The sequence below is a fragment of the Phoca vitulina genome, unplaced genomic scaffold (assembly GCF_004348235.1).
Source record: "Phoca vitulina isolate PV1807 unplaced genomic scaffold, GSC_HSeal_1.0 scaffold22, whole genome shotgun sequence".
In the NCBI taxonomy this organism is placed as follows: Eukaryota; Metazoa; Chordata; class Mammalia; order Carnivora; family Phocidae; genus Phoca; species Phoca vitulina.
In genome coordinates this window covers 19,029,527-19,054,025 of record NW_022589725.1, presented here as the reverse complement: position 1 = coordinate 19,054,025, position 24,499 = coordinate 19,029,527, and the positions used below count along the sequence as shown (strand labels likewise).

Sequence of the window (24,499 nt, the reverse complement as noted above, 5' to 3'; positions counted from 1 at the left end):
CAGCAGAATTCACATTGTCTTCAATTACTCACATAATATATAACAAGATAAACCAAATCTTAGCCATAGAATGGATGCCAACAAATTAAAAAGATTTGAAATTGTATAGAGTATATTTGACCACAATGCAATCAAACTAGAAATCAACAGCAGAAAAGCAAAATGAAAATATTCAAACACTTGGAAACTAAACAACACTTCTAATTAATCCCTGGGTCAAAGGGAAATTCTCACTGGCAAAAAAAAAAAAAAAAAAAAAGTGAAAATATAACACCAAAATGTTCAAGACACAGATAAAGTAGTGTTGAGAGGGGAATTTGTAGTACTAGATTGCTTACATGAAGAGGAAAAGTCTCGAATCAATAAACTAAGCTCTCACCTGAAGAGCACAGAAAACGAAGAGCAAAAATAAACCCAAATAAGAAGGAAGGAAATAACAAAGAGCAGAAATTAAGAAAATCAAAAACAAGAAAAAATTAGAGAAAATCAATGAATAGAAAGTTTGGTTTTTTGAAAAGATCAATAAAATCTATAAATCTCTAGCAAGAATGACAAAGAAAAAAGAGAAAAGACACAACTAGTAATATTTAAAATAAAACAAGATACCACTACAGATCCTGCAGACACCAAAAGAATAAGGAAATATTACAAACATCTCTACACATATATTTGAAAACTTAAATAAAATGAGCCAATTCCTTAGAAGTACAAACTGTCACAAATCATCTAATATGTAAGAGATAATTTGAATAGCCCTCTAACTATTTTAAAAATTGAAATTGAATTCATAATTAAAAATCTCTCCAAAAAAGAAATCTTCAACCCAGATGTTCACTGAAGAATTCTACCAATGCTTAAAGAATTAATGCCAAATTTATACAATCTCTTCCAGAAAATTCAAGAAGAGGGAACGCTTTCTAATTCATTCCAGGAAGCCAGTATTACCCTCATAACAAAACCAGACAAAAATAATACCAAAAAAAAAAAACACTGCAGACCAATATCCCTCATGAATATGGATGCACAATTTTTTAATAATATATTAGCAGATAGAATTCAGCAATGTATAAAACTATTATGCCATGACCAAGTAGGGATTATTCCAGTGATACAAGTCCGGCTGAATTTTTGAAAACCAATCAATGTAATCTACCACATTAATAGACTGAAAAAGAAAAATCATATGATCACAGCAACTGAAGCATAAAATGCATGAACACATGCATGTTAAAAGCTCTCAAAACACAGGAATAGAGGAGAATTTCTTCAGCATGATAAGGAAACATCTTTTTTAAAATACCTACAGCTAACCTCCTATATAGCAAGGAAAGGAATTCAAGATAAGAAAAACGTTAAGATGAAACAGGCTGCCTGATAGTTGGTCAACATTAGTGAGAAGATCAGCTAGGGTAGAGGCACATGTTGGAGCTAGGAGGGCAAGGGTGGGAGAAATGCCCCTTCTTTTTTTTTTTTTTTTTTTTTTTTTACCCTAATGAAGTCTTAAGGGCATCTTGTGTATGGGAGGATAAAAGTGTATTCTACCTGGTGAATGTTTTAAGTTCCTAAAAAGTAAATAACTGTTTCAGCCTTTTAAATTCCATATGAAATTATCAAATGAGTCATGAGAAAAATGCTAATGTCAAAATTAAAATCAAATGAATCACTTTCTGGCTGCAAAGCAGAGCACTTTGCTCTGTGCTTACACTCCGCAGAAGGCCAACTGGCTCCCTGCTCCCTCCCTCCCACCCCCACCCACTGGAGCAGCCCTTCTCCCCAGCACCTCAGAGGCTGGGCTATGGCTTGGAGGGGCGTGATATCTCACCCCACAACAAGCATTTTCCACGAGGTAAGTCTGTGGAGTTACTTGTCTCCCAAAACTCAGTCCCATCACCATGGAAATGAAAAATAACAATAGGATTTTGTGCCTTCTCCAGGTTGGCATCTCAGAAGAGACCTTCAGCAGTTTCAGTTGTGTTCAACAAACTCTCAGGTTTGTGATGACAGAGGACCAAATCCCTCTCACTTTGTGTCCAGTCAGGTTGGTTTTTCCAGCTCCTCTTTCACTAACATATTTCCTTATCTCCCAGAAGGTCCTAATACCCAGAGAAAGGAAATGAGAAAGAGAGCTAATGTGAAATAGAACTATAGGAAAATTCTAATTGGTTTCGGAGGATCAGGTTAAGTGATGGGTACAAAACTAAAGGTACCAATTTGCACTCCGGCCAGAGAAGGACCACCACTTAACTTACCTCATCACTGGACAGCCTTGTGAATCCCAACTCCTTTGGGACCCAGAGGTCAATGCCCCACAGATCTACAAGGCAGGAGCCTTCCTGAGAGTTGTGTTTGGGCAACAGCTGTTACAGAGGGAGGCTCTTATTTTTACACCACTGAGGCTGAAACACTGAACTTCCCAGAAATGGCACATAATACATGGACTTGTCCCCATCCTAAGAAGTTCCTTAATTACTATCCCTAAAATGAACAGCAGTGTTTTTTTTAAGATTTGTTTGAGAGAGAGCATGCTAGAGAGAAAGAGAGTGAGAGCGTGCAAGCACAAGCAGGAGGAGGGGGAGAGAGAGAAGCAGACTCCCCGCTGAGCAAGGAGCCTAATGTGGGGCTCGATCCCAGGACCCTGGAATCATGACCTGAGCTGAAGGCAGATGACTAACCAACTGAGCCACCCAGGCGCCCTGACAGTTTCATTGTCCTGTCTTTAAAAGTTCTAGAAATGGGAGCTCTTTGAGACACTGCTCACCATGCTATGAGAATGCCCCTAATTGTACTTTAGGAATGTCTATCAGTATCCCTTCTACTCCTTCACACTATGTCCTAAAATTACCTTAGTGAACCCAAGAGTACATCAAGGGGTGAGGTTAAACAGATCCTTCCAACATCCAGACCTCAACCTGGCCTCATCAGTGAAAGTGATATTCAGGCCTGTAAGGTACTCACAAAAGAGAGAGAGAGTGAGTCTGGAGCTCATTTCCATGTTATATAATGACAACCTTCCAGAGATATATTTCCCCAAAAAGGCAGGGTTATCTTTTCTTTAGGATATCTGTTGTTGGTAAAAGGATTCTAGAATTCTTCAGCTCAAAAACTGTTCTTTCTTCCCAGTTATATAAAAAGGGAGCCATCAAAAGTAACTTCTAATCCCTTCTCTACACAGGTAAAATGTTCTGTAACATCACAAAGGAAAGGTTATGTCGAGCTCCCTGCTCAGCTGCTCAGCGTGGAGTCTGCTTCTCCTTCTCCCCCTCCTCCTGCTTGTGCAAGCCCGCTCTTTCTCTCTAGTATGCTCTCTCTCAAACAAAATCTTAAAAAAAAAAGAAAAGAAACTAACACTACTGTTCATCTTAGGGATAGTAATTAAGGAAACTTCTTGGGGTGGGGACAAGTCCATGTATTATGTGCCATTTCTGGGAAGTTCAGGGGGATGGCAGTGTTTCAGCCTCAGTGGTGATTTTTCATGAGTGATTTTTGAATATCATCATATATATTTTTTGTGTGATCAAAGATCTCGTGTGTGTGTGTGTGTGTGTATTAAACCACAAAAAAACCCTAGCTTCTCCAGTGTTCTCCATTTTCTCTCATTCAGCCAAGCTATCTTCAGGCAGCAAACACGCACTTAATCCTACAAGAGTAGAAAATATTAGAATCTTCTCCTGGGCCTATTTTCCTATCTCTATTTAGCTCATCTGTTGATTGTCGTGAGGTTTGCAGTCTGATTCATTTCAGGGTCCCGGTGTTTAAGTATTGTACCTTGTAATATTGACAATACTAATGTGCTGGTGAGAACTTGCAGGTTTACTGCTTAAACCAGGCGATTGAGCAATTTTTAAGTCAGTAGTAAGGTTTCTTTATAGGAGAACATTTTGTCAAATTTATATGTACAGGCTAGACGGGCTTCAGAAGATCCTCATTTCCAAGACAGCCTGTGATGAACAAACTTTAGGGCTCCCTGTTTGATCCCCATGCCAGGAAATCCTGCCTGTAAATGAATCAGTAAAGTTGGTCAAGTTTTCCATGGATTTGACTGAATTCCAGCATGGGGAACCCTGCGAAGAGGAGAGACAGGGAGGCAGCATCTCAGAAGATGAACAAGGGAAAAGGGCAGACCCAGAGTGAGGAAAGCGTGTCGGCTACAAATTGTGTACACATGCAAGGCAAACTTGTGAACACACGTCCAACTTGGCAGATGTATAAAGATCGTGTATTTATAACACGCTCCTGAAACACCTTACTGAAATGAGCAATTTACATGACTTTGATTTAAAATTAGGCTTTTAAGAATTTTTAGAAACATTTCCAATCCGGTCCACCAAAAAAGCAAATGCAGCTCCTCAGAGACGGTGTTCTCCACAAAGCCTGGACGTTGCCTCAGAAAGTGATCTCTTCTCCACCGCTTTGCCCCACAACAATCGAAGTGGCTGGGAGCTGGAGCTCAACTTTATTAGTGATTTAAAACACACCCTTGGAAACTAAGCTGGCTTTTTCTTGTCCATTCAGGTGGGAAGTGTGTTCCAGCAAACGGGAACAACACTTAAGATAGTTCTCAAACAGATAATGCCTTCAGAGCTCGACTTCAAAAAAAAGTCTCCTACTGGCCAACTACCCAACAAAAGGAAGGGTAACCTGGTAAGAAAACTAAGCCTTCCATATTAAGACAAAGATAAAATAGTTCAGCCGCCAGGATTCGACATCTTTAAAAATGCCTTTTCAATCTTTAACTTTTGTCTGCTTGGTTGTCTAGCAACCAAGTGCAGACAAGAAACTCCACCCAAAACAAAGTGAAACAATACAGACACTTAACTTCACGAGTGTGTGCGCGTGTATGTTAAGATCCTCAGCATGCAAAGATAGAAACTCGCTTTCAGGCAATTAAAACAGAAAAAGTCCTGATTGTCGATGGCAGGAAAGGAAGTCAGGAGTGAGTAAAAAGCAACTTGGAAATGCGTAATGCGGGATGAGGGTCTAGTTTCCACACACCGGGCTAAAGCAAGGTTTACACTCTTAAGTAGTAAAAACAAACCATTAAGCTAGGCCCAGCACTGTCAGGAAGTATAAAACAGTTCTTGAAACTTTGCAGTTACTATACAAAAGCTTTTCATAAACTCTGTTTCCTGATCTTCATTAAACGTTCACATCAAGTTGCCATGGGGCAATTAGCTTGCCTCCTGAAATCAATAAAAAATCAACAATTTGGAAATAGTTGTACAGTAAAATAGTTCAATAATTATTCTCTCATAGTGTTGTGGCCAAGTGGTTCCAGTGTAAATGCAGTCCAGATGAGATCCTGCTCCTTATGAGGGAAGCTTTGAGCAAATCGGTGGTTTGCAGAGAGATCTCCCCATCGGAGCGGACTGCAACAATAATGGACTCCTGGCCCTGCCTTGGAGTGGGGCCCAGGGCGAGGGGCGCAAACAGCCCTGACATGGGGGTTCGAGTCAGCATCTGGCATACTGCTCAAGCACCTCAGAGGGACTCCACTCAAAATGTAGAGACCTAAATGAAATGATAAACCCAACAACAACAAAATACTAGGTGCCCTCCACTCAGCTATGGACTCGAGACAGGAGCAAATCAAAATATTTCCTTGGTTATATGGGGAGAAGATACATGTGTATATGTATGTGTGTGTTTGTTAGGCACGTGTATAGATGTATAGTGTATGTTGATATATTAATATATATTATATATATATATATATATATATATATATATATACACACACACACACACACACACACAAAGGGTGTTGGTTAGGAGTTCATTCATTCCAGCATTTCCACAAATACTCAAATCTGTGTTGCTTATAAGAAATCTTCATAGCAGGGCGCTTGGGTGGCTCAGTTGGTTAAGCGACTGCCTCCGGCTCAGGTCATGATCCCGGAGTCCTGGGAGCCCCACATTGGGCTCCCGGCTCAGCGGGGAGCCTGCTTCTCCCTCTGACCCACTCCCCTCTCATGCTGTTTCTCTCTCTCTCTCTCTCAAATAAATAAATAAAATCTTTAAAAAAAGAAATCTTCATAGCAGTCCCCTAGAAAGTAAAAATGAGGTTGCTGAACACACAACCCTCATAGGACATTTTGCTGAAAAGGAGGCACCAACACGAAGTTATTTCTTTGCTGACCCCCCACCTCAGAGGGAAATCAATTCCTTTTGCTTTTTCTAGCTTGAGCCCATTCACCTCAGTACCTTATTCATCACAAATTCCAATATCCATTAAATCAAACCTCAAAAACCAGCCTGGGAAGCTTTGTATCACCCTCTAGGCTCAGTGGTGTTCTACAGTGAACTGTCTTAGAACTTAAAAAAAAAAAAAATCAAGTATCATTTTTAGTATAAACAAATGCTTCAAATGTATGACATCTATTTGCTGCCTTCAAAGGGAAAACTTTTAACTCAGACGCTTGGCACTAAGATCACACGGGATCAACTCAGTGGACTGACTTAAGTGTTAAACTTTTTTAAAGTACGTTAAGGGCTTGCACCTGCTCCCCCATCCACATAGATGTACTGACACGTATTTGACTAAACTGCGTACATGCCCAAGCAAGCAAGCAGAGCAGATTTTACAAGATAAGCAACCAAGTGTTTTCATGTCTGAGGGTGGATAGAACACAAAATTGCCAGTCATCTTGTGGGGGAAAAGAATGCCTTTGAAAAAAATCTGTAGAACATCATTTCAGATATGGTGAAATGTATTCAAATACCATCCTGTATACAAGTTTTGTTGTTTTGTTTTTTCCCTTAAGTACTACTTCTTAGAGAGGGGCCTCAACTCAGTCCAACTTTCTGTTCTTGTGATTGAGAAGATAATTATCAGAAGCTTGCTACTCAAAGTGTAGTCCATGGGCTAGCACGTCTCAGAAATGCAGACTCTCAGGCCCCATCTCAGATTCACTGAAACAGAACCTATGTTAGAACATGATCTCAAGGGGTCTGTGTACACATCGATTTGCATTCCCCTTGAGGCAGTACTGGTGATTCATATGCACATTAAAATCTAAGATGTTTGATTTAGAGCATTGGTCCCCCAAGTTAGGTAGAAGTTCACTTTGAAATTTGCAGGGCAGGGGGATAGTTTAAAAAAACAACAACAACAACAAAAAACTCTGCCCTGGAGAATACCGTAAAGGCTGTAATTTGTGTCAACAAAGTAGAGAAAAAAAGGAAAAGCATTTCATGTGAGTGAAGCAGACTTGCGTTGTATCCATCTCATGCTACTTGCCCCCTAAAAAAATAAACCAGGAAAGGAATAGGGCAATATACTTATTCTACACTTCAATTATTTATTGCAAGGCTATGTTCCTTTTGCCTTGTGACAGATTGGGGGCTGTGTCATCTAACATTCAGTGAACCAATATCTTAACATTAATGACTGCAGAAAAGAAACACACTCTTTAAGAAAGCACAAATGATTTCTCCACCTCCAATAAAAAATTGAGGGAAAAGACATGGATCATTAAGATTATCTAGCGATAATCTTGGCCTCTTGAGGTACAATTTAAAGCAGCAATTGGAGTAGGAATTATGAAAAGATGGAAGTACAGATAAATATGTAAACTTTCACCTTCCCCCTCCCCAATTTTGAAGGCAAAAAATGAAAAGAGCAATCTGGACCTGCCATACAGGTTAAAACCATGCCAGGGAGAGCACACAGCCCAGACGAGCACAAAAACAGATGACACAATTTAATCAACTTTGAAAGGTGATCCTCCAAAATTCAGAAACTAATACATTTTCTTTAAAGCCAACTCTAAAAGGATTCAAAGATTCCTACAGAATAACCACTGAAGATTCAAAAGATTCAGTGTCACGGAGATAGTTATGACACTTTTTCTCAGAATGGAGAATGTGAGCCAAAACATCTGTAAGAATGTAGAATGTATGTAAGAATATTCTGTTTCTCAAATGAGCTGCCAAGGTCAGAGTCCTCAACTATTACAAAATCTCTGAGACTAAACTGAAGCTGAAAATACTATCATGTATACATATGTAATATATATCACATATCTTTGTATGTTTTTATACAAATTACATATTATATGTGTATATATTTACGTTTGTGTATATATAGTTTATATACATATAAAACACGCAAGAGAACGCATTTGAGTTGATACCACTGAAAACCATTTTAACAAAGAAAATCAGAACCAATGAAGCAGAAAATTCAAAAGAATGGGTTGAATTGCCAAACGGAAATTCTTGTGCTATAATCTCACGCTTTCATCTAGAGTCTTTGGAGATGAGAAAACATGAGTTATTATTTAAGATGTTAAAACAGTGCAGTCTGTCCCCCACCTCCATGCCAAGTGAGGGTGAAGGGTGGCTGGAGGACAGAGATCATCCTGCCCTCCAAAGTTGGTTTTAATACGAATGACTCTCACCTAGGCAAGAGCAACAGAGAGAGGCATGAAAAGGAATGGACAGACTTTTAAAGCAGAAGGAGTAAAAGATAACTAGTATTAATTTAAAAACACAGTCTACCTACTCTCAAGGCAAGGGTTAAATCTATCACAAGCAAAATGTAACTACATTCATGGTCATTGCAAGTTAATTCCTGGGGAGAATCTGATTATAAAAGTCTGTTCCTTGACGAGCACACTCTTTTTTCAGCCAATTCCAAGGCAAGGCTAGGGAAGATTAGAACTAGGCCTCATCAATCACAGCAGGATCGGAGGCAACACAGAGTCCTAGACGTTGACCTAAAACACTTCCAGTAAAATAGTGGGGAGTTGTGGGTTGCCTGGCCGTACAGACAACCCACCGAACCCTTCTTTGGGTCTGATTTCGACACAGAGCACAGAAGCCCTGCCGCTGCGAGAGTTCACTCTGAGTGGCCTAATTTGACTTCGTTCTGCTTGGGCTTCTGTCCAATTGGCAGATGTCCTTGTAGAAGCTGATCTTAGACACTTTCCCTTTCTAATTTTTTGGCACCATCGCCTCTGTTGCATGGGCTATCATCTCTGAAACTTTATCTTGGGTTTCCCAGGTTTTGCTTGTTTTGGGGCTTTGGCTTGCTCTTAAATCTTTCTCCTAAATCATGGACCCCAAAGAGGGTCACGTGAAATACTAAATCGTGGCTAATTCCTTTGAGGCAAATATCAATTATCAAGTGACTTGCTCGCACATTTCCAACCATTCCTTGCCTTTTCCCCACCTCCCTCCGAAACAAGTAACTTCAGAAGCAAAAAGGCAAACACGAGGTAATCATCATGAATGCTGTACAAATGCACCATTTTCTCTTACAGGTTGGACTTTATAGAATGAAATGCCAGGGCTCTGATATTTATTATCTGAAAGAGATTTGACATTTGGAGAAATGTGTTCACATAACCTTGGAAAGAAAAACAAGCTGATCCAACAGAGAAGAAGAGGTGGGCAGAAAACATGATGGGCACAATTTTGCTGTGTGTTGGGCAAAGTCAGAAAACTGGGTCCTTCTGAGCATAAAGAGCTCCCAGGTGAGGTAACAGTTAAATACAAATCAATTTCCAACTCTTCATGAGAGCCACTACATATCAATTTTAAATATACATGACCACAATCTTAATAATGAAGAAATCTTATGTTTTATTTAATACTTTGGCCAGACCAACCCCTTTGAAGGGATCACTAGTTTAGGAAAGAAGAACAACAAACCATCATTCACTTTCCTGCAGGTTTATCATTTTCCTAATTATTTCTATTGGTCCTGCTTTATTCTTTCTGCAAATTAAGGGGTAGGGGAGTGTTTCTAAATTAGATCAGCAATGTCTGGTTCTTATCCAAATATTCCACCTAATAAGGACGTAAGTTCTCATGGATTGGACAACCACTCTGCAACATTCCTGAGAATTGAATAATATAATAATCTTGAAAGTCAGCAGAGTGGATTATCCACTTTTTTTTTTTTTCTGGACTTGAACTTGTGACCTTTAACAGTAGCACTGCAAAAAAGCAAATGTGCTAAGCACTTTGCCGGAGTAACCTTCCATGTAGACATTTCATCTTAAATACACACAACTGAAAACAACTACAATTTTTGGAAAATTATGTACAAACCCAATACTTCTTTTGATAACATATAAATACAAATTAGCTATCTTTCCTAAAAAGTGGTTATAATAGTAAATAAATACAAAATAAATCTGACCATTATACTTCATGTGCTGGGGTTGAACCCATATAAAATGTACAACTAAATACACTTTAAAATCTTTAAGGAATAATTCTCTGATTAAAATATTTGTTTTCCCAACTTCTTTTTGTAGATATAAATATATTTTCAAAATAACTGTGTTTTTTTTTTTCTCCATTCCATTCCATAAATAAAGTCTTCATTGGGAAATATTAAAGTGTCAACTTGGGTTTTTTTTTTTTTTTTGCTTTTTTCTAAAATATATATATATATTTATTTATTTCATTTTGCTGTGCTAACGACACCCACAACCCTCCACAACCATGTCCTGATAGTTCTTTAATACGACCTTTTCGTTTTCATCAAGGTACAGCATGGAGATAGCACTGAGTTCCGTTGGTACACAGCACGCCTTAGGAATCTTAGAATTAACGGAGTTGACCAGCGTCTGAACAATGGCATGATTAGTGGAGTTCAGGTGATCTGCCAGGGGAAAAGGGCATTCCCCATGACAATAAAAGGCGTGGTACCCCGGGGGTGCTACGATCCAGTCATTCCACCCCACATCACTGAAGTCCACGTACAAAGGGTGTCTCTTACAGCTGGACTTAAGGCGTTTGCGCTGTTTGTGTTTTGCTTGGCGCTTTTCTCTTTTGTGGAGGGGGTGTCCTTTCCCATCGTGGCCAAACGTTACTAGCAGTGGCCTGATCTGTGACCAGCTGTGCTCATCTTGGTGCAAAGACCTGCTAATCCTGACGTGTCTCTTGGAGACACCTTGGTTCTCCTCCAAGTGGGTCACTTCCACCACAAATCCGTGGTTGGCGAGGCCCTGTGCCGTCCACCTCATCACAGCAGGGGTGACATCAAAGCTCTCCCACCTGCTTGTGTTCGGATTCACCAACCTGGTGTCCAAAAGTCTGGTCACAGGGAACTTCAAGTTGGCTGCCGCAGGTTTAATAATTTCATAAATATTAATTCGGTGATGGAAACTGCTGTTGTTTTCCAAAGTTTCCTGCATCTGTTCCCGAAAAACCTGAAGTTCTGCTGAGGTGATAAACTCATCGGTAGGGATAGAAGTTAAATTAAAGAAGAACCTCCGGGTTGTTTTTCCACTCATTTCTGGCAGTTCTTCCAAAGATTCTAATTTGACATAAAAACAAGTGGAAAAGAAAAAGAAAAAAATCATTCAGTAAAGTAAGTAATGACAATCTGATGATATATGAGAATTTGTAAACCTCATTTCAGGGTTTGATTTAACCCATGTAAAAGTCTGCAACTAGAAAATAAAAACCTCCCCTTTAGATAAAAAGGAAGCCTCCCTTTTCTGTACATTTATTGTCAACATGCACACCATGAAGCAAAACTTCGTAATTCAATTGTTAGGTTTTTTTGGTTTTTGTTTTTTGTTTTCATTGTGACGTTTTTAATCCAATACATGAATACTGCTTCCAGGTGGCTATAATAATGGGGAAAACACTGAAGCATTTCTTTGGAAGTCACAGACTTTAGGGCAAAAAAAAAGCACTATAGTTAGTAGAGGTCTAATGAGTGAGGATTTGAGGAAATTATTGCATTTCTTAAAAAGAAAAAGGCTTTAATGTCAATCCCTTAAACAGTATTCTAAAACATTACTCTGCAATTTAGATGATTTACAAATCTCAATATACAGATTTCAGTTTCCTAATTAAAGAGTCTGAAACTCAACATCAACGATGACATTTTGCAAAGCACACCCTACTATTTTACTCCAAGTCCAGAGACAAAGGCATTTACAGGGATCGACTTCTTTGGAAGCGTAAGGGTGGTACTGAGATACCGTAGTAATTAAGGCCAGACAATTTCAAAAGAAGGAACTTCCTAACTGTTGTCTGTTCTCTCACCTCCTTATGACCTCAAAAACCAAATCTCGTGGTAGATAGTTTTGGAAGAAAAAAATGACTCTCTTCTCTTTAATTCCTATGTCCTTAAAAAAAATAAACCATATTAAAAACACACACCTACCAAATAGATGCAAAACCAAAAAAATTATGAAAATTTATAAAAATACCATCATGAGATTCATAAGGGATTTCACCGTACTACAGAATAAACATTCTGTATCTAGTATCATCACTTCAAAATAGCCATTTAAGTGGGCTATGCATAAAAGCTCTTTCTGATTTAAGATTCCTGAATTTAAATTTTAAGGAGTACTGTTTTCCAAGCAAACAATAAAATATAACAGCACCTTGCATGCTTTAGTCTGCAAATCATCAAAGGTACACATTATCATTACATTGGCGTAAACAGCAATAGAATTTGAGACATTTGGGTTTATTTTCTTCTAGCTTTACCACATCCTGTCCTTTCATTGTCAAAAAACTTAACCTGCTTCATTCAGGATCCAACCTAAGTGCTAGCAAAATCTGTCTGACCATATCATTATCATAAATGGAAACTATATTGATTAATTTTATGGTTGTATTTCCCCTACGTCAAGCAGCTATAAGTTGTTCAGAGAATGTAGATATCTTAGCAAAGGAGAATCACTTAAGATCACTCAACTCACTCAGAGGTTTTACTTGTATAAACCTTCATCATCAAAGCACCAGTCATGACTGCAAGCTAAGTGGAAGTGCCAAGTTCAAGAGGGACAGTTTACACCAAATCATGGAGTAATGCTTTAAGGGGATGCTTCTCAAACTTCAATCTTCACACAAAACACCTAAGACACCTTAAGTCTTTAAATGCAGATTCTGATTCAGTGGGCGTGGGGTGGGTCTTGAGATTCAGCATTTCCAGCAAGCTCCCCAGGTAAGCCGATGCTAGGAGCTCATGGATTGCCCTTACAGGGTCAAGGTTTTAAAGGATGCTTTTCACATTCAAATGTAAATTCCAGGAGCATATTTTAAAGTGATTCTTGCCAAATAATACAAAAATGAGGAGAAGAAACAGTAGTGTTGGCCAAGGAGTAAGAAGTGAGTCCTTGGGTGGACAGCCAGGGACTCAGAACAGAAAGATCTTCCAAAGCTCATCTACTTGGGACATGGAGACTATTAGGCCAAGAAGTAAACCCTCCATGGTCCCCTCACACCTGCCACTCTACACCTGTTGGGAATACCTTTTGGAAGCTATTCACACTCTAAGCTAATGGTACTTCAGGCCAGGCACTATTTTTATTTTTTGTTTTATTTTGTTTAAATTCAATTAATTAACACATAGTGTATTTTCAGTTTCAGAGGTAGAGGTCAGTGATTCATCAGTTGCATACAACACCCAGTGCTCATTCCATCATGTGCCCTCCTTAATGCCCATCACCCAGTTACCCCATCCCCCCACCCACATCCCCTCCAGCAACCCTCAGTTTGTTTCCTATAGTTAAGAGTCTCATGGTTTGTCTCCCTCTCTGATTTCGTCTTATTTTATTTTTAAAATAATTCTCCAACCAATCAGAGCAGGGCTCTCCTCAATGGCTCCAACAAGTATCAAGGATTGTGTTTAGCTCCTTCTTTTCTTTCCTCCCTGTAATTCAGGGGCCTTCTAATGTTCCCACTGAAGGGGTTCTTTTAGCAGAGAAGCCAACAGATACCAAAGAAAAAAGGAGTGACATAAAAATCAGCAGTGTCCCCCAGATGTAATGACATAAAGCCAGATCTGGCTTGAACTACCGACTTCTCTGATAGCAGCACACCTAAAAACACTCTTTTCTTTTAAAGAGGAGGGAGGAAAGGCAAATTATCCAGGGCATTTACTGAACAGCTGTATTAATAAGGTGCCCAGAGAAATCACAATTGCAACAAAAACTCTGATTCCAAATCCATAAATGAAAAAGAAAGAAGTTATGAACACATACAGACATGAGCACACACAGACACAAGGGGACACACACACACATACACAAGCAGCCAGAGGATGATAATGGACACTCATCAAGACGAGCATGAAATATAGGTAAAATGAGTAAAGATGGGTATAAAAAAGGCATAAAATGGAACAACCCTCCAGAAGATAAATCCAAGACTGAAGTGAATCATATAAAATTGTCACTGTTTGACTAGACTTGACATGTTAAAAAAAACAGCAATTTCATGTACTTCAAAATCTCACAAAGTTAAGAGCAGAGAGGATAATCACTTAGCAACTAACTTCGCAAAGGAAAGAACTGCACTATTAAACAGTAAGTAAAGTGAAGACCTTTCCCTGACTTCCCAGCTTCATTAAGAACCTCTATTCGTCCTTAATACAAAGGACTCTGGTGACACCCCTGTGGACGCAGGTCACAGAGGTAAGTCAGAAAACTCCAAACCCAGTAAAAAAACTGCTCAAGTTTGGGGCACCTACCACCACTTCCTCTGATCTGCAAAGAATGAATTTCTTCTTAAGGGTAGAAAAATCAAAACCTATTCGAAATAAGTAAAGAAAAAAAAAGTTGCAAATCATCACACCACACCTGGGGATTCTGAAAATATAGAGCATTTACCTAAGTAGGTAATGTATGCTCTTTTAGAGGCTTATATAGTTATTAATTCTCTGTAAATAACCCTTTTGAATAAGCTGAACTGATCAAGGGATTTGGGTATTCCAGCCTGTTTTAGATCTGCGTTCTTGAACCTCTAAGGTCTTATCCAAACAGATGGAGCTATGGTTGCAGAAATGTGGGGAAGTAAAAATAAGGCACCAGTGACATTTGACCTCTCCTCCAAAAGTGAAGTTCTAATTTAATCATCTACACTCTGTCAATTATTCATCTACATCCAAATAATACAAAAGATGAGGCTGAATTTCCTCAGCCAGCCTGGGTTCACTCTGGCCTCCTCTTCCCTAGACAAGTGGGGGAACTGGACATTAGAGAAAGAAATCATCAGGATAACGCATCTAGCTGGATGGCACTAAGATCTTTACGGGAATCATCTCACAACGAACCATGTAGGTAGGGACTCCTATTATCTCCATTTTGGAAATGAAATTGTTGGAGCTCAGAGAGGTATGTGACTTTCCTAAGGTCACAGAACTAATAAATGAAGAGCAGATCTATGAACTTGAGTCCAGCACAGTTCCCAAGTTTCTGGCCACTAGGCACCACTACCTAACACAGGGGAGGAGTCAAAATCTCAAGCAAGGGGCGCCTGGGTGGCTCAGTTGGTTAAAGGGTCTGCCTTCAGCTCAGGTCATGATCTCCAGGTCCTGGGATCCCTCACTTTGGGCTTTCTGCTCAGCAGGGAGTCTGCTGCTGCTTCTCCCCCTCCCCCTACTCATTCTCTCTCTCTCTCTCTCTCTCTCAAATAAATAAAGTCTTAAACAAACAAACAAACTCAAGCAAATGTCAAAACCATTAGGAGCACATTTATATTTGCTACAGTAATAAGCACAGTGTGAGTTCTTTCCCAACCAAAAGGATAGAAATACACTATCACCCAAGTATTGTGGCGAGAAGACACAACTAAAGAGTAGGCGGGTACAGTGGCAGGGCCCCCTGGGACACGCAGCTCTTGTCTGAAACCACTGATATCTTGCAGCTGCCTTTCTGTCCTCAAGAATGGTGAGTTTTAGCAGAAAAGGGAATTCTCATTATGTTTTGAGAATTTTTGCAACACTCTTTGGACCAAAAATGGCCATTATGACAAAAACAACAAAAACCTGGGGGATGCTATAGCAAATCAGTAAGACTGAAAGTCACTGCCCTGAAATGAATTGAAAGTAGCTGAGAATAAGAAACAATATTTTCTAGACTATAAAATAATGGCTAGAGAATTAATATTATCAAGGAGAAAAGATATATAAAATAGGAAGATTAAAAGGAAACAGTTTTTTTGTTTGTTTGTTTGTTTTTAAAGAAAAGACAACGAAAGATACGGCAACTAAAGCAAAAGTACTGTCATCCTCACAAACCCCGATCCGGCTTCTGCACACCCTTGACTCCAACACCTTTGGAATGACCAGGTGCCCGCTTACTGTCCTTTGACTACTTAGTGAAACACACAAAGGACAAGTCTAAAAAAAGACAAAATAGCTCAATGAGAAGGATACAGAGGAACCACCAAAAGAGTGGAGGACAAAAAATATTAGTCCAAGAACCATCGTTGGGCACCAAAGCTTCAACCTCCAAAGACTTCCAAAGAGAATGCCTGTTCTACTTGATGGGGCCCTTCTTAAGGCCACTGAACTACCTGGGGTACTAGGGAAGTGCATCGGGTAAGTGTTGCTCTGGGGGGCGTACATGTCCAAATCCTTTGCTTACACTGGGCATTTGTGATACAAGTTCTCGATCACAGGGCAGCCGCTGCTTCTTGAACTCTCCTATTATACGGATATTTTCATGATAATTACATTTGTGGGAAAAGGGTTCATCTCAATTCAAAGGCTTTAGTCATGGAGGCAAATAAATTCCATTGTTTCATACAAAAAGAAGACTGTGTCCTTCAGAGTCTGGAGAGCAAGCACATGGTCCTTCTATATTCCACTCTGACAGGAAAGCATAAAGACTTTTTGCAGCGCCCATGAAGGCCACCAATTTCAATGTGTTTTTAACTACAGCAAAGCACAGAACAATCTTTCCAGTTGAAGAAGTGATTTTTCTGTCCTCGGTGGCAGTTGAGAAAGGTCTATGTGGCCAAAGAACTTTTTAATGACTGAAAAAAAAAATTGTTGCAGCTCTTGGGTCCTCCTGAGTGAAAAGTATTATACAGAGGACTAGGCCAAGTTTAATAGGAGAAATGACAACTGATAATTTTGTTTCAGATTGCCTACCATGTGGTCCCATTATCTTCATACAGCGGTTGATATCTGATAACCATGGTATCTCTGGTCTTGTAGTTTCACCAAATCACCCAGAACCCACCCACAAATAACACCAACAGGTAATTATTGGAATCAGGCCTTTAGTCCTCTACCAAACAAATGCCCGTTAAAGTTGCATGAGCCAAGTTCTGCTCTTAAGCCAGATGCCTTAATCACATGGTTTATTAAAAGATTTTTAGTGCCATGCATGGCACAGGATATTCATAAAAACCAAATCCTGGGTTCCACAAAAATGAAATGGTCTTCGAAAAATGCATTATGTGGCCTAACAATAATACACTAGTCATAACAAGAAAAGAAATGGATTTGATGAAGTTTGAGGGAAAAAATTACATGGCTTTTCTCTATCATGTAACTGCATTAAGATCTGACATTACTCTTAAGTTGATATGAAGCAGGTTGATAACTTCCATACTATTTTGCACATAACATTTATACTTTTAAAGTGATAAATTCTGACTTATAAACTCAAACATGCTATTTAAGTTAAAATAACACTCAAATAATTTGTAGCCTGTTTAGTTTTGATCAAGCCACTTCTAGAGGAAGAAGGAGAAATACACAGACTTCACTGATAGAACCCTCATGCAACTGAATGTTTTAGGTGTCAAATGACTTAAATGTTCCTCCTTTTAAGTTAGAAGAGACACATAGTACCTTCCTGGCCTTAAAAATAGTTAAGAGTGGTTCCAGGCTAAATTTCCAGGAGAGGTGACTGAAATAGCTACTCTCGCTACTTTTCTATGCAGAAAAACAATTCTAATCAGCATCAGCTGAGAATGATGAGCTGCATCTATAATCATCCCAAGGTTATGTTGACAGAACACAGAGGAGTGAAAACATTTCTACATATGACAACAGACAACTTCTGCTTTCAGTGAATAAATCCTGAAGGAGTAGAATGAGATCTTAGATCCTTTCCCACTGGATCTCTACTGCAAAAAGCACCTCACTTGGAAATGTGCTGGAAAATGATGGATTATGATAAATGGATTATCAATTCGGTGTCCCCTTCACAGGGTACAGCTGCTTTGATAAAGAAGTACCTTTTGTTATGCAACCTGCCTTTGGGACTTCTTCCCAATACCCAGTACTGTTCTCACAAATGTAGTCATCCTTCACACTGGGAGAAAATGCCTGGCTGTAACATTTATTTGTTTATATCAGAGCATAGATTTCTACTTGAAATTTACCACCTCAAGGCAAGGCAAGAAAAGGGGAACTTTACTCCCATTTCCCCAATAACCTACAAGAGGTTGCTCTGTGACATACAGCTTTGGACCTTTCTCTAGAACTTGATGAAACCCATGCTCTATTTGGAATGTATTAAAAGCCAAAGGGAATTTAAAAGTGTAGAAAAAAACTAAACTGGAACATATTTTTGACTAATTGATCCAAGAACTTGGGTACAAAAGATGTCAATAGCTTCTCTCAGACTTTTCAAATCCACTAAATGCTTTTCTGATGAAACAAGCAGAAATATCCTACCTTAGGAAAACCACATCCAGTATCATAAAAGAAAAAAAAAAAAATCCACATTTCAATGCTCATAAAAAAAAAAAAAAAAAAACAGGCAGCTACTGCAAAAGCTTTTATCTGAAGGCTTGCCTTGTCTTTACTAGGGAGTTCATCTCAGATTTAAGTACAAAACAAGAAAGTCATTGTGGAAACAATAAGATTGATTGTGGAATTGATCTCCCACGGGGATTAGATAGGGATTCGAAATCGTCCAAACCAGGCCCAGATCAACAGTAAATTAGAAAGACTTGGGGCCCCGGGCTTTGATTTTTCAATAGTACCTCTGAAAATTCTGCCCTTGGCTGTGTCTAGCCTGAAACCCCAGCTTAAGCAAGAGAAGCAGACTTACAGGGCAAGGGCTTCCAAACAGACGTAAAGAGATCCCAATCTGCCCCCCTCCTTTTCATTCCTCCCCTATGAAATTCTTGCACGTTTAGCTGACTAGGGGCATGCCTTTTGCCCTCATCTTCCCCATCACTTGACTTCTCTCCAGTTCCTGGAGGAGGAGTCGCTCTTCTGGCGGCACGCCAGGAAAAGGGTGCGGATTTACCAAAGGGGAATCCCTGGCTCCCGCGCCACACAAGCAGTGCGTTAAAGCCAGGTTCGGAAAGGTTCTTTCAAAGGCAAGAATGGAAACGTCTGCGGCGGCGCCCTGGCCAAGCTGCTTTTCCAGGGATGCCAGCAGTCGGCCCACGATGGGGAGCTTTTGGAGGTGACTCTCCGCCCGCATCTCCGCCCCCGCTCTCTGCTCCACGCCTCACCTTCGTGGTGGAAGCTGCGCACAGTGTTGGCGAGGCTGGCTGCCCGCTCCAGCCGGTGGTCCGGGGCGGGTGCGCCCGGCTGGCCCGAGTGCCGGCGGTACAGGTCCAGCATGTAGGGGGGCACCACGGCGTCCCTGCTGGGGGTGGGTCTCCGCTTCAGGCCGAACATGCTGAGCAGCCGCAACTCGAACTCGCTCAGGACTTCGTCCGAGGGCTGGGACGAGGAGCGGCCAGGGGATGCCGCGAACTTCCTCCGGCCCAGCTCGGGAATGAGACCGGCCGCGCCGCCCAGGAGGACCTGGGGAAGCAGCAACGCTAGAAGACAGCGGGTCCCGGCCACCATGGTCGACCTGCGGACAGGGCCGACGTGAGTCACCGCGTTCCCCGCCCAACCCTCTCCCATTCCACCCCCACGTCCCCCGGCTCCCGGTCCGTTGCCGCCTCCTCCAGGGTGCCCACCTGGTTTGCAGTACTCGAGGGGATACTTCAAAGGGGCTGAAGCTCGAACGTTTGGGAGAATGGAAAGCCCCTAGTTCCTGAGCCCGAAGGCTTTTCCCCTTCCATCTCACTCTCATCCATCTGACACGATTTGCACACACGCACAGACACCCCACCAGCGTCAAGACTGTCGCCTTTTTTCTGTGACACTCGCGCTGACAGCCTGTGCAGGGAACCTGGGGAAACCACCGCTTGGTCTGACACCTCTCCTCCGTTCCCCACAAACCCAAACAGATTGCCCAGCGCTCGCTTGCATATAAACACGCACGAATGGTGCATGTGACTTCCTTACAGGCACTGTATAGAACTTCCTGATACACGCGCGCGCATACGCACACACACACACACACACACACACACACGTCTATAACTTCCAGACCCAGTAAACTCAAGGCCACAACTTCCGAAGCCACTTGCAACTTGTGGCCCACACCTAAGTGTGACTCAGAGGTGTCAAGACAGGCCACTCCGACCCCGAACCCCCCACCCCCATGCAGTCAAAATACACATGTACATTCCTCAAATTACGTAAATAACTAGTATCTATTAATTCACGTGTCAATAGAAGGTGGTATTGAAGTACTGCCCCCCTTGCATTCCTGGAAACAAACAGGGAGAACCCCAACTTCTAGTATTTTCCTAAATGGGACTTGGCTCTGAGTAGAGAGCAGGTCTTTCCGAGAAACTTGAAGAAGGGAGAAAGATGGCCATGGCAAGGCGTGAAGGTTGGCAACTAACGGGTGAAATCCAGGGGCCACCCTCTCAAAGGGATTTCTTTGACTTTTTTTTTTTTTAATCATCTAAGTGTTAACAGCCCTAATAAAATACTGAAAAGAGGGAAGGGAGGAGGGGCGGAAGAGGGCGAGCCAGGAGGGCCAGGCTGACGGTCGCCGGGGGCGGTCGGATGGGGACATCCCCGCAGGGGCTCGGCAGCACGTGGACCTGGAGGGGGGTCTGTTTACGTCTGGCCAGGCACGGCCCCAGGACGGGCTCAGCGGCAGCGGCCGCCCGAGCCCCGCGCCCAACCCCCCAGTCCCAGCCCGGGGCCCACGTCCTCTACCTTTAGGAGACCGCAGACCGTCTAAGAAGCACGCGGGGACACGTCCATTGAAAGAGCCTCCACATGGAAAAAGCTCTGGTCCAAGGACCTGGCGCAGGGACCGGGTTCCCTTCTTTTGCCTCCTCCTCCTCCCGGGTGTCGGCGGGGCCGTCCTTCTCCTCACGCAGGGAACGGCGTCTCGGGGTCTGGCCCAGCGGAGGAGTGGAGGGGCGCGGGGTCCGGAGGCGGCGAGGCTGGGTCCGCTGGGGCAAAGGCACCGGCGCGAAGTGGGGAGCGCAAGCTATTCTCCCTGCAAGTTCAAGAAGTCTCCGGCCAAGTGCTGACACACAACAACAGCGAGCAGGGGGAGGAGTGCGGGGCAGGGAAGGGAAGGGAGAAAGGAAAAGCTGGTGCTGTCGTTGTCCTTAGGAACCAGCGCCCGCGGGACGCGTGGCCCCGCGCGGGGCCGACTGCGGGACTCGGGGGGCGAGGGTAGGGCGCTCCGCGCTAGCTCCGCCGCGGCCCATGGCTCGGGGCAGCCATCCTGGGAGACGCCGGGTCCGGGGAAGGGCGCAGCGGCGATCTCGGTGCCGGGCGAGTTGCCCCCCCGCATCACTCTGCCTTACTCCAGCGCACCCCCATTAGCGCTCGCCAGCTGAAACCCCCGCGGCTCCGGCGCTCCGGCGTCCTCGGGCGCATTCTCCGGCGAGTCGAGCCGAGTCCCGGGCCGCCGAGGCGGGTGGCCGCGCTCTTCCCTCCCTCTTCTAGCCCCCGGGCCAAGCTGCGGTGCGCTTTGTGGCCAGCCTGGGGTCCGCTCACACGTCGACCGCCGTGTCGCAGGCCCGCGAGCTTCGGCAGTAAGTGATCGGCATCGCGGCGCTCAGGCTCGGCTCCCGGCTCCCCGGCGCTCTGCGCGCCGGTCCTCGGCTCTGGCGCGGCCCGGGCAGCCGAGGCCACGGCGCAGTGGCGCGCACGGCCGGGCGCTCCAGCCCGCGCGAGGTCTGCGGCGCGCTGGTGCCTCGGAGCCCCCCGTAATCCGCGAGGCGCTCGCCGCGAGGTCGTTCGGGTCGGCGGCGGAGCCTGTGGCGGCTGATGTCCGGCGGCGGCTGCCAATCCCCGGCGGGGTGTGGGAAGCGGAGCGGCGGGCGCAGCGCAAGCCGGGCGCAGCGCGGCGGGGCGAGGACTCCGGCGGCGACGGCGGCGGCGGCGGCGCCGTGGCGCGGCGCTCGCGGCTTTTAAAGGGGACGCAGCCTGCAGTCTCCCTCTCCGCGGAGGCCGAACACCTCCCCCTCGGTGGCGCGGCTCGCCGGGGATCCCCGAGCGGGCGGGAGCGGCGCGCAGGGGTGTGGACGGCGCGCCGGGGCAGCCGCGGCGGGGTGGGGCCGAGGGCGGGGACGCGTGGCCGCCGAGGGGGGCGCTCGCGCATCCAGCCCCAGCCCTCAAAGGGGAGAGCGACTGGAGCGCGGGACCGACCCTCTCCGGGACTGCGGGGGCGAAATTGAGAACACGGGGTCGAGCCTTTATTTCCTACCCGGCCCGTTATTCAACTTTCAGTTTGAACTTTTTCAGTAATAGACGATGAAAAAAAGAAGAAGACCTCAACCAAGTTACAAGGCATCTTGGCATAGGCTTGGGTGGACTCTTCTATTTCCCCAGGGAAGGAGAATTAACAGGAAACTAGAGATTGCAAAGTAGGTGTCATTTAAACTTTAACCCACACAGATATATGTATATACATATGTAAACGCATGAGTACGCATTTACATTTATCTATGTATACATTTATGTGTAGGTAAATGCTCTATTTTATTCAGATAAATGTACAATATACAAAAATATTCATGTGTGTCCCTATCAATATATCCATGTATGTAAATATATGCTAACGAAAGCACATTTCTATAAATACACGTCTATATATCTACATCTGTGAGTTGGATGGGGTCCTGCCCTACATGATACTCGCAACGTTGACCCCTGCGTGTGTGGCGGTCTGAAGAGAGGATGATATTATTTCTTTTTATGGTAGCCATCACTTCATGCTTTGTGATATTTATCTTGCCCAGCTCAGCGGCAGGCAATTAGCAGCTCAGAGGAAGGTAAAATAATGCACAGTGTGAACCAAGCGTACAAGACCTTAGAACCTTCTGACCCACCAGGCCCAGCAGCACGTAGATGACATGTGATCAAGTCACTTGTCTTCCTCAGCTGAATATTCCCCGAATCTGCGGCACCATGGCGTTTCGAGGTGAAGGCTTTCTGTCCCTCCCAGGATTCCAGGACCCTCCATGCCTAACACAACCAACCATGTTGCCCAAAGGATCCCAGAAGCCAAGGGCAGAAAATTTTTGGAAAAGACCAGATCAGCAAAATCAAGTTTGTCTGTACAGAACCTCCAGCCTGCAAAGCAGAAAAAGCCTGAAGCCGGAGCTCATAACAGCGTATTATCCATGTGTATTATTTTTTCAGTTGGGAAGCTAAAATAATTCTAGGTTCTGCTCACGTAAATCGGATTAGCAACCCACAGAGGGGAATTAGGCACTCGCTGTTTCTGAAAGTATAAAGGTCAAATAAGGTATTTCTGAGGAAGCCGACCTACTAGGAAAATAAATGGGGTGGGGGAGGGTAAAATATTCAGGAACATACTCTCCCCGCCCCCTCCGGAAATAAAGTGCTATAGAGGCTGATTGTCCCTATGCATCACTGGCTAGCAAACAAGTCGGCAATAGAACGTATTCTACCCATAGACACTTACATTAAAAAGTGTTTATTGTACTTCCAAAACGATTTCCTTCCCTATCAAGTTAACTGAGAAGTTAACAATTGTTTCTGTCATCAGTGAGATTTCTTAGAAGACAAAATAATATGAGACCTAAATCAGTATGTAGCTTTTAAAGAGGAGGAGAAAGATGATAGCTGTTGGATGCTCCTCGAGCAAAGATGAAAATTAAATCTCTGGCGATGACATCAAGGATGTCTTGCAGCTTTAGGCCTCAATAACTTGTGAAATGGAAACCTTGTAGGTGTATGAAATTACCTTCGACATTCAAGAGTCTGAGAGAAAATGGGCACTTCTAGACACTCCATTCCATTTCAGTGTTGCCCATCACAAGACCTCTTTCATGTGTGATGCAGGATTTCTGATGGAGTGCTGAATGCCTTTCTCAAGCACAGCTTCCTAAATTTTGGCCCTATTTGTGGAAGATCCAGGCTCTCTGGTTGTTTTTTAGAGATGGCTGCCCTCTTGTGGTGGAAATGAGTTCCAACTCTTGGTAGAAAAAACGTTCATAAATAAGTAAGTAAATAAGTAAGTAAATAAATAAATAAATAATCTCCACAGGCTGAATTGGGGTACAAACTATAGGGTGATCATACCTGCTCACTTTCCAAACAATAGAAATAATTAAAAACTATAAATATAAATGGAGATGACCTATCTCTCTTTTTACTCTCTCTGCTAATAGCCACCCTCCACCTGCAACTCAGAATACAAGGTTATTACTGAAGGTGTCAGTGTCTGTGTGCTTTGAACATATCACTTACTGCTAACTGTGGCCAACCTTACCTTTTCAAAGGTTCATTACAAGTTTTTCGGCCCATAAGGTGAGATTCATTCTTTGTGGGCAAATCAAATTTGGTGTATCTGCCAGATGTGGGGAGTGGCCAGAGGGGGGGTGTGGAGTTGCTTGGGGGAAGGGTTGATGGTAGTTGCAAGAGGGCACAAGCAAATTATGTAAAAAAGCAAAGCATACTCTGTAAGGACTCTGTATAAAA

The 24,499-nt window shown here is 43.0% G+C and overlaps 1 protein-coding gene across 2 annotated transcripts; it reads right to left on the bottom strand.

The window, feature by feature from the left end:
- Nucleotides 1–8,070: 8,070 nt before the first annotated feature.
- Nucleotides 8,071–21,614, bottom strand: BMP2 (bone morphogenetic protein 2). 2 transcript variants are annotated; one of them, XM_032419897.1, is made up of 3 exons: nt 20,747–21,614; nt 19,189–19,538; nt 10,310–11,272 (listed from the first exon to the last, which is right to left on the bottom strand). In XM_032419897.1, the coding sequence occupies exons 2-3, from the start codon at nt 19,529–19,531 to the stop codon at nt 10,428–10,430; spliced, it is 1,188 nt and encodes a 395-aa protein (XP_032275788.1). In that variant the 5' UTR covers nt 19,532–19,538; nt 20,747–21,614; the 3' UTR covers nt 10,310–10,427. The 2 variants fall into 2 exon arrangements, with proteins under 2 accessions (XP_032275789.1, XP_032275788.1); XM_032419898.1 differs by lacking the exon at nt 20,747–21,614 and having other exon boundaries at nt 8,071–11,272; nt 19,189–20,165.
- Nucleotides 21,615–24,499: the final 2,885 nt, after the last annotated feature.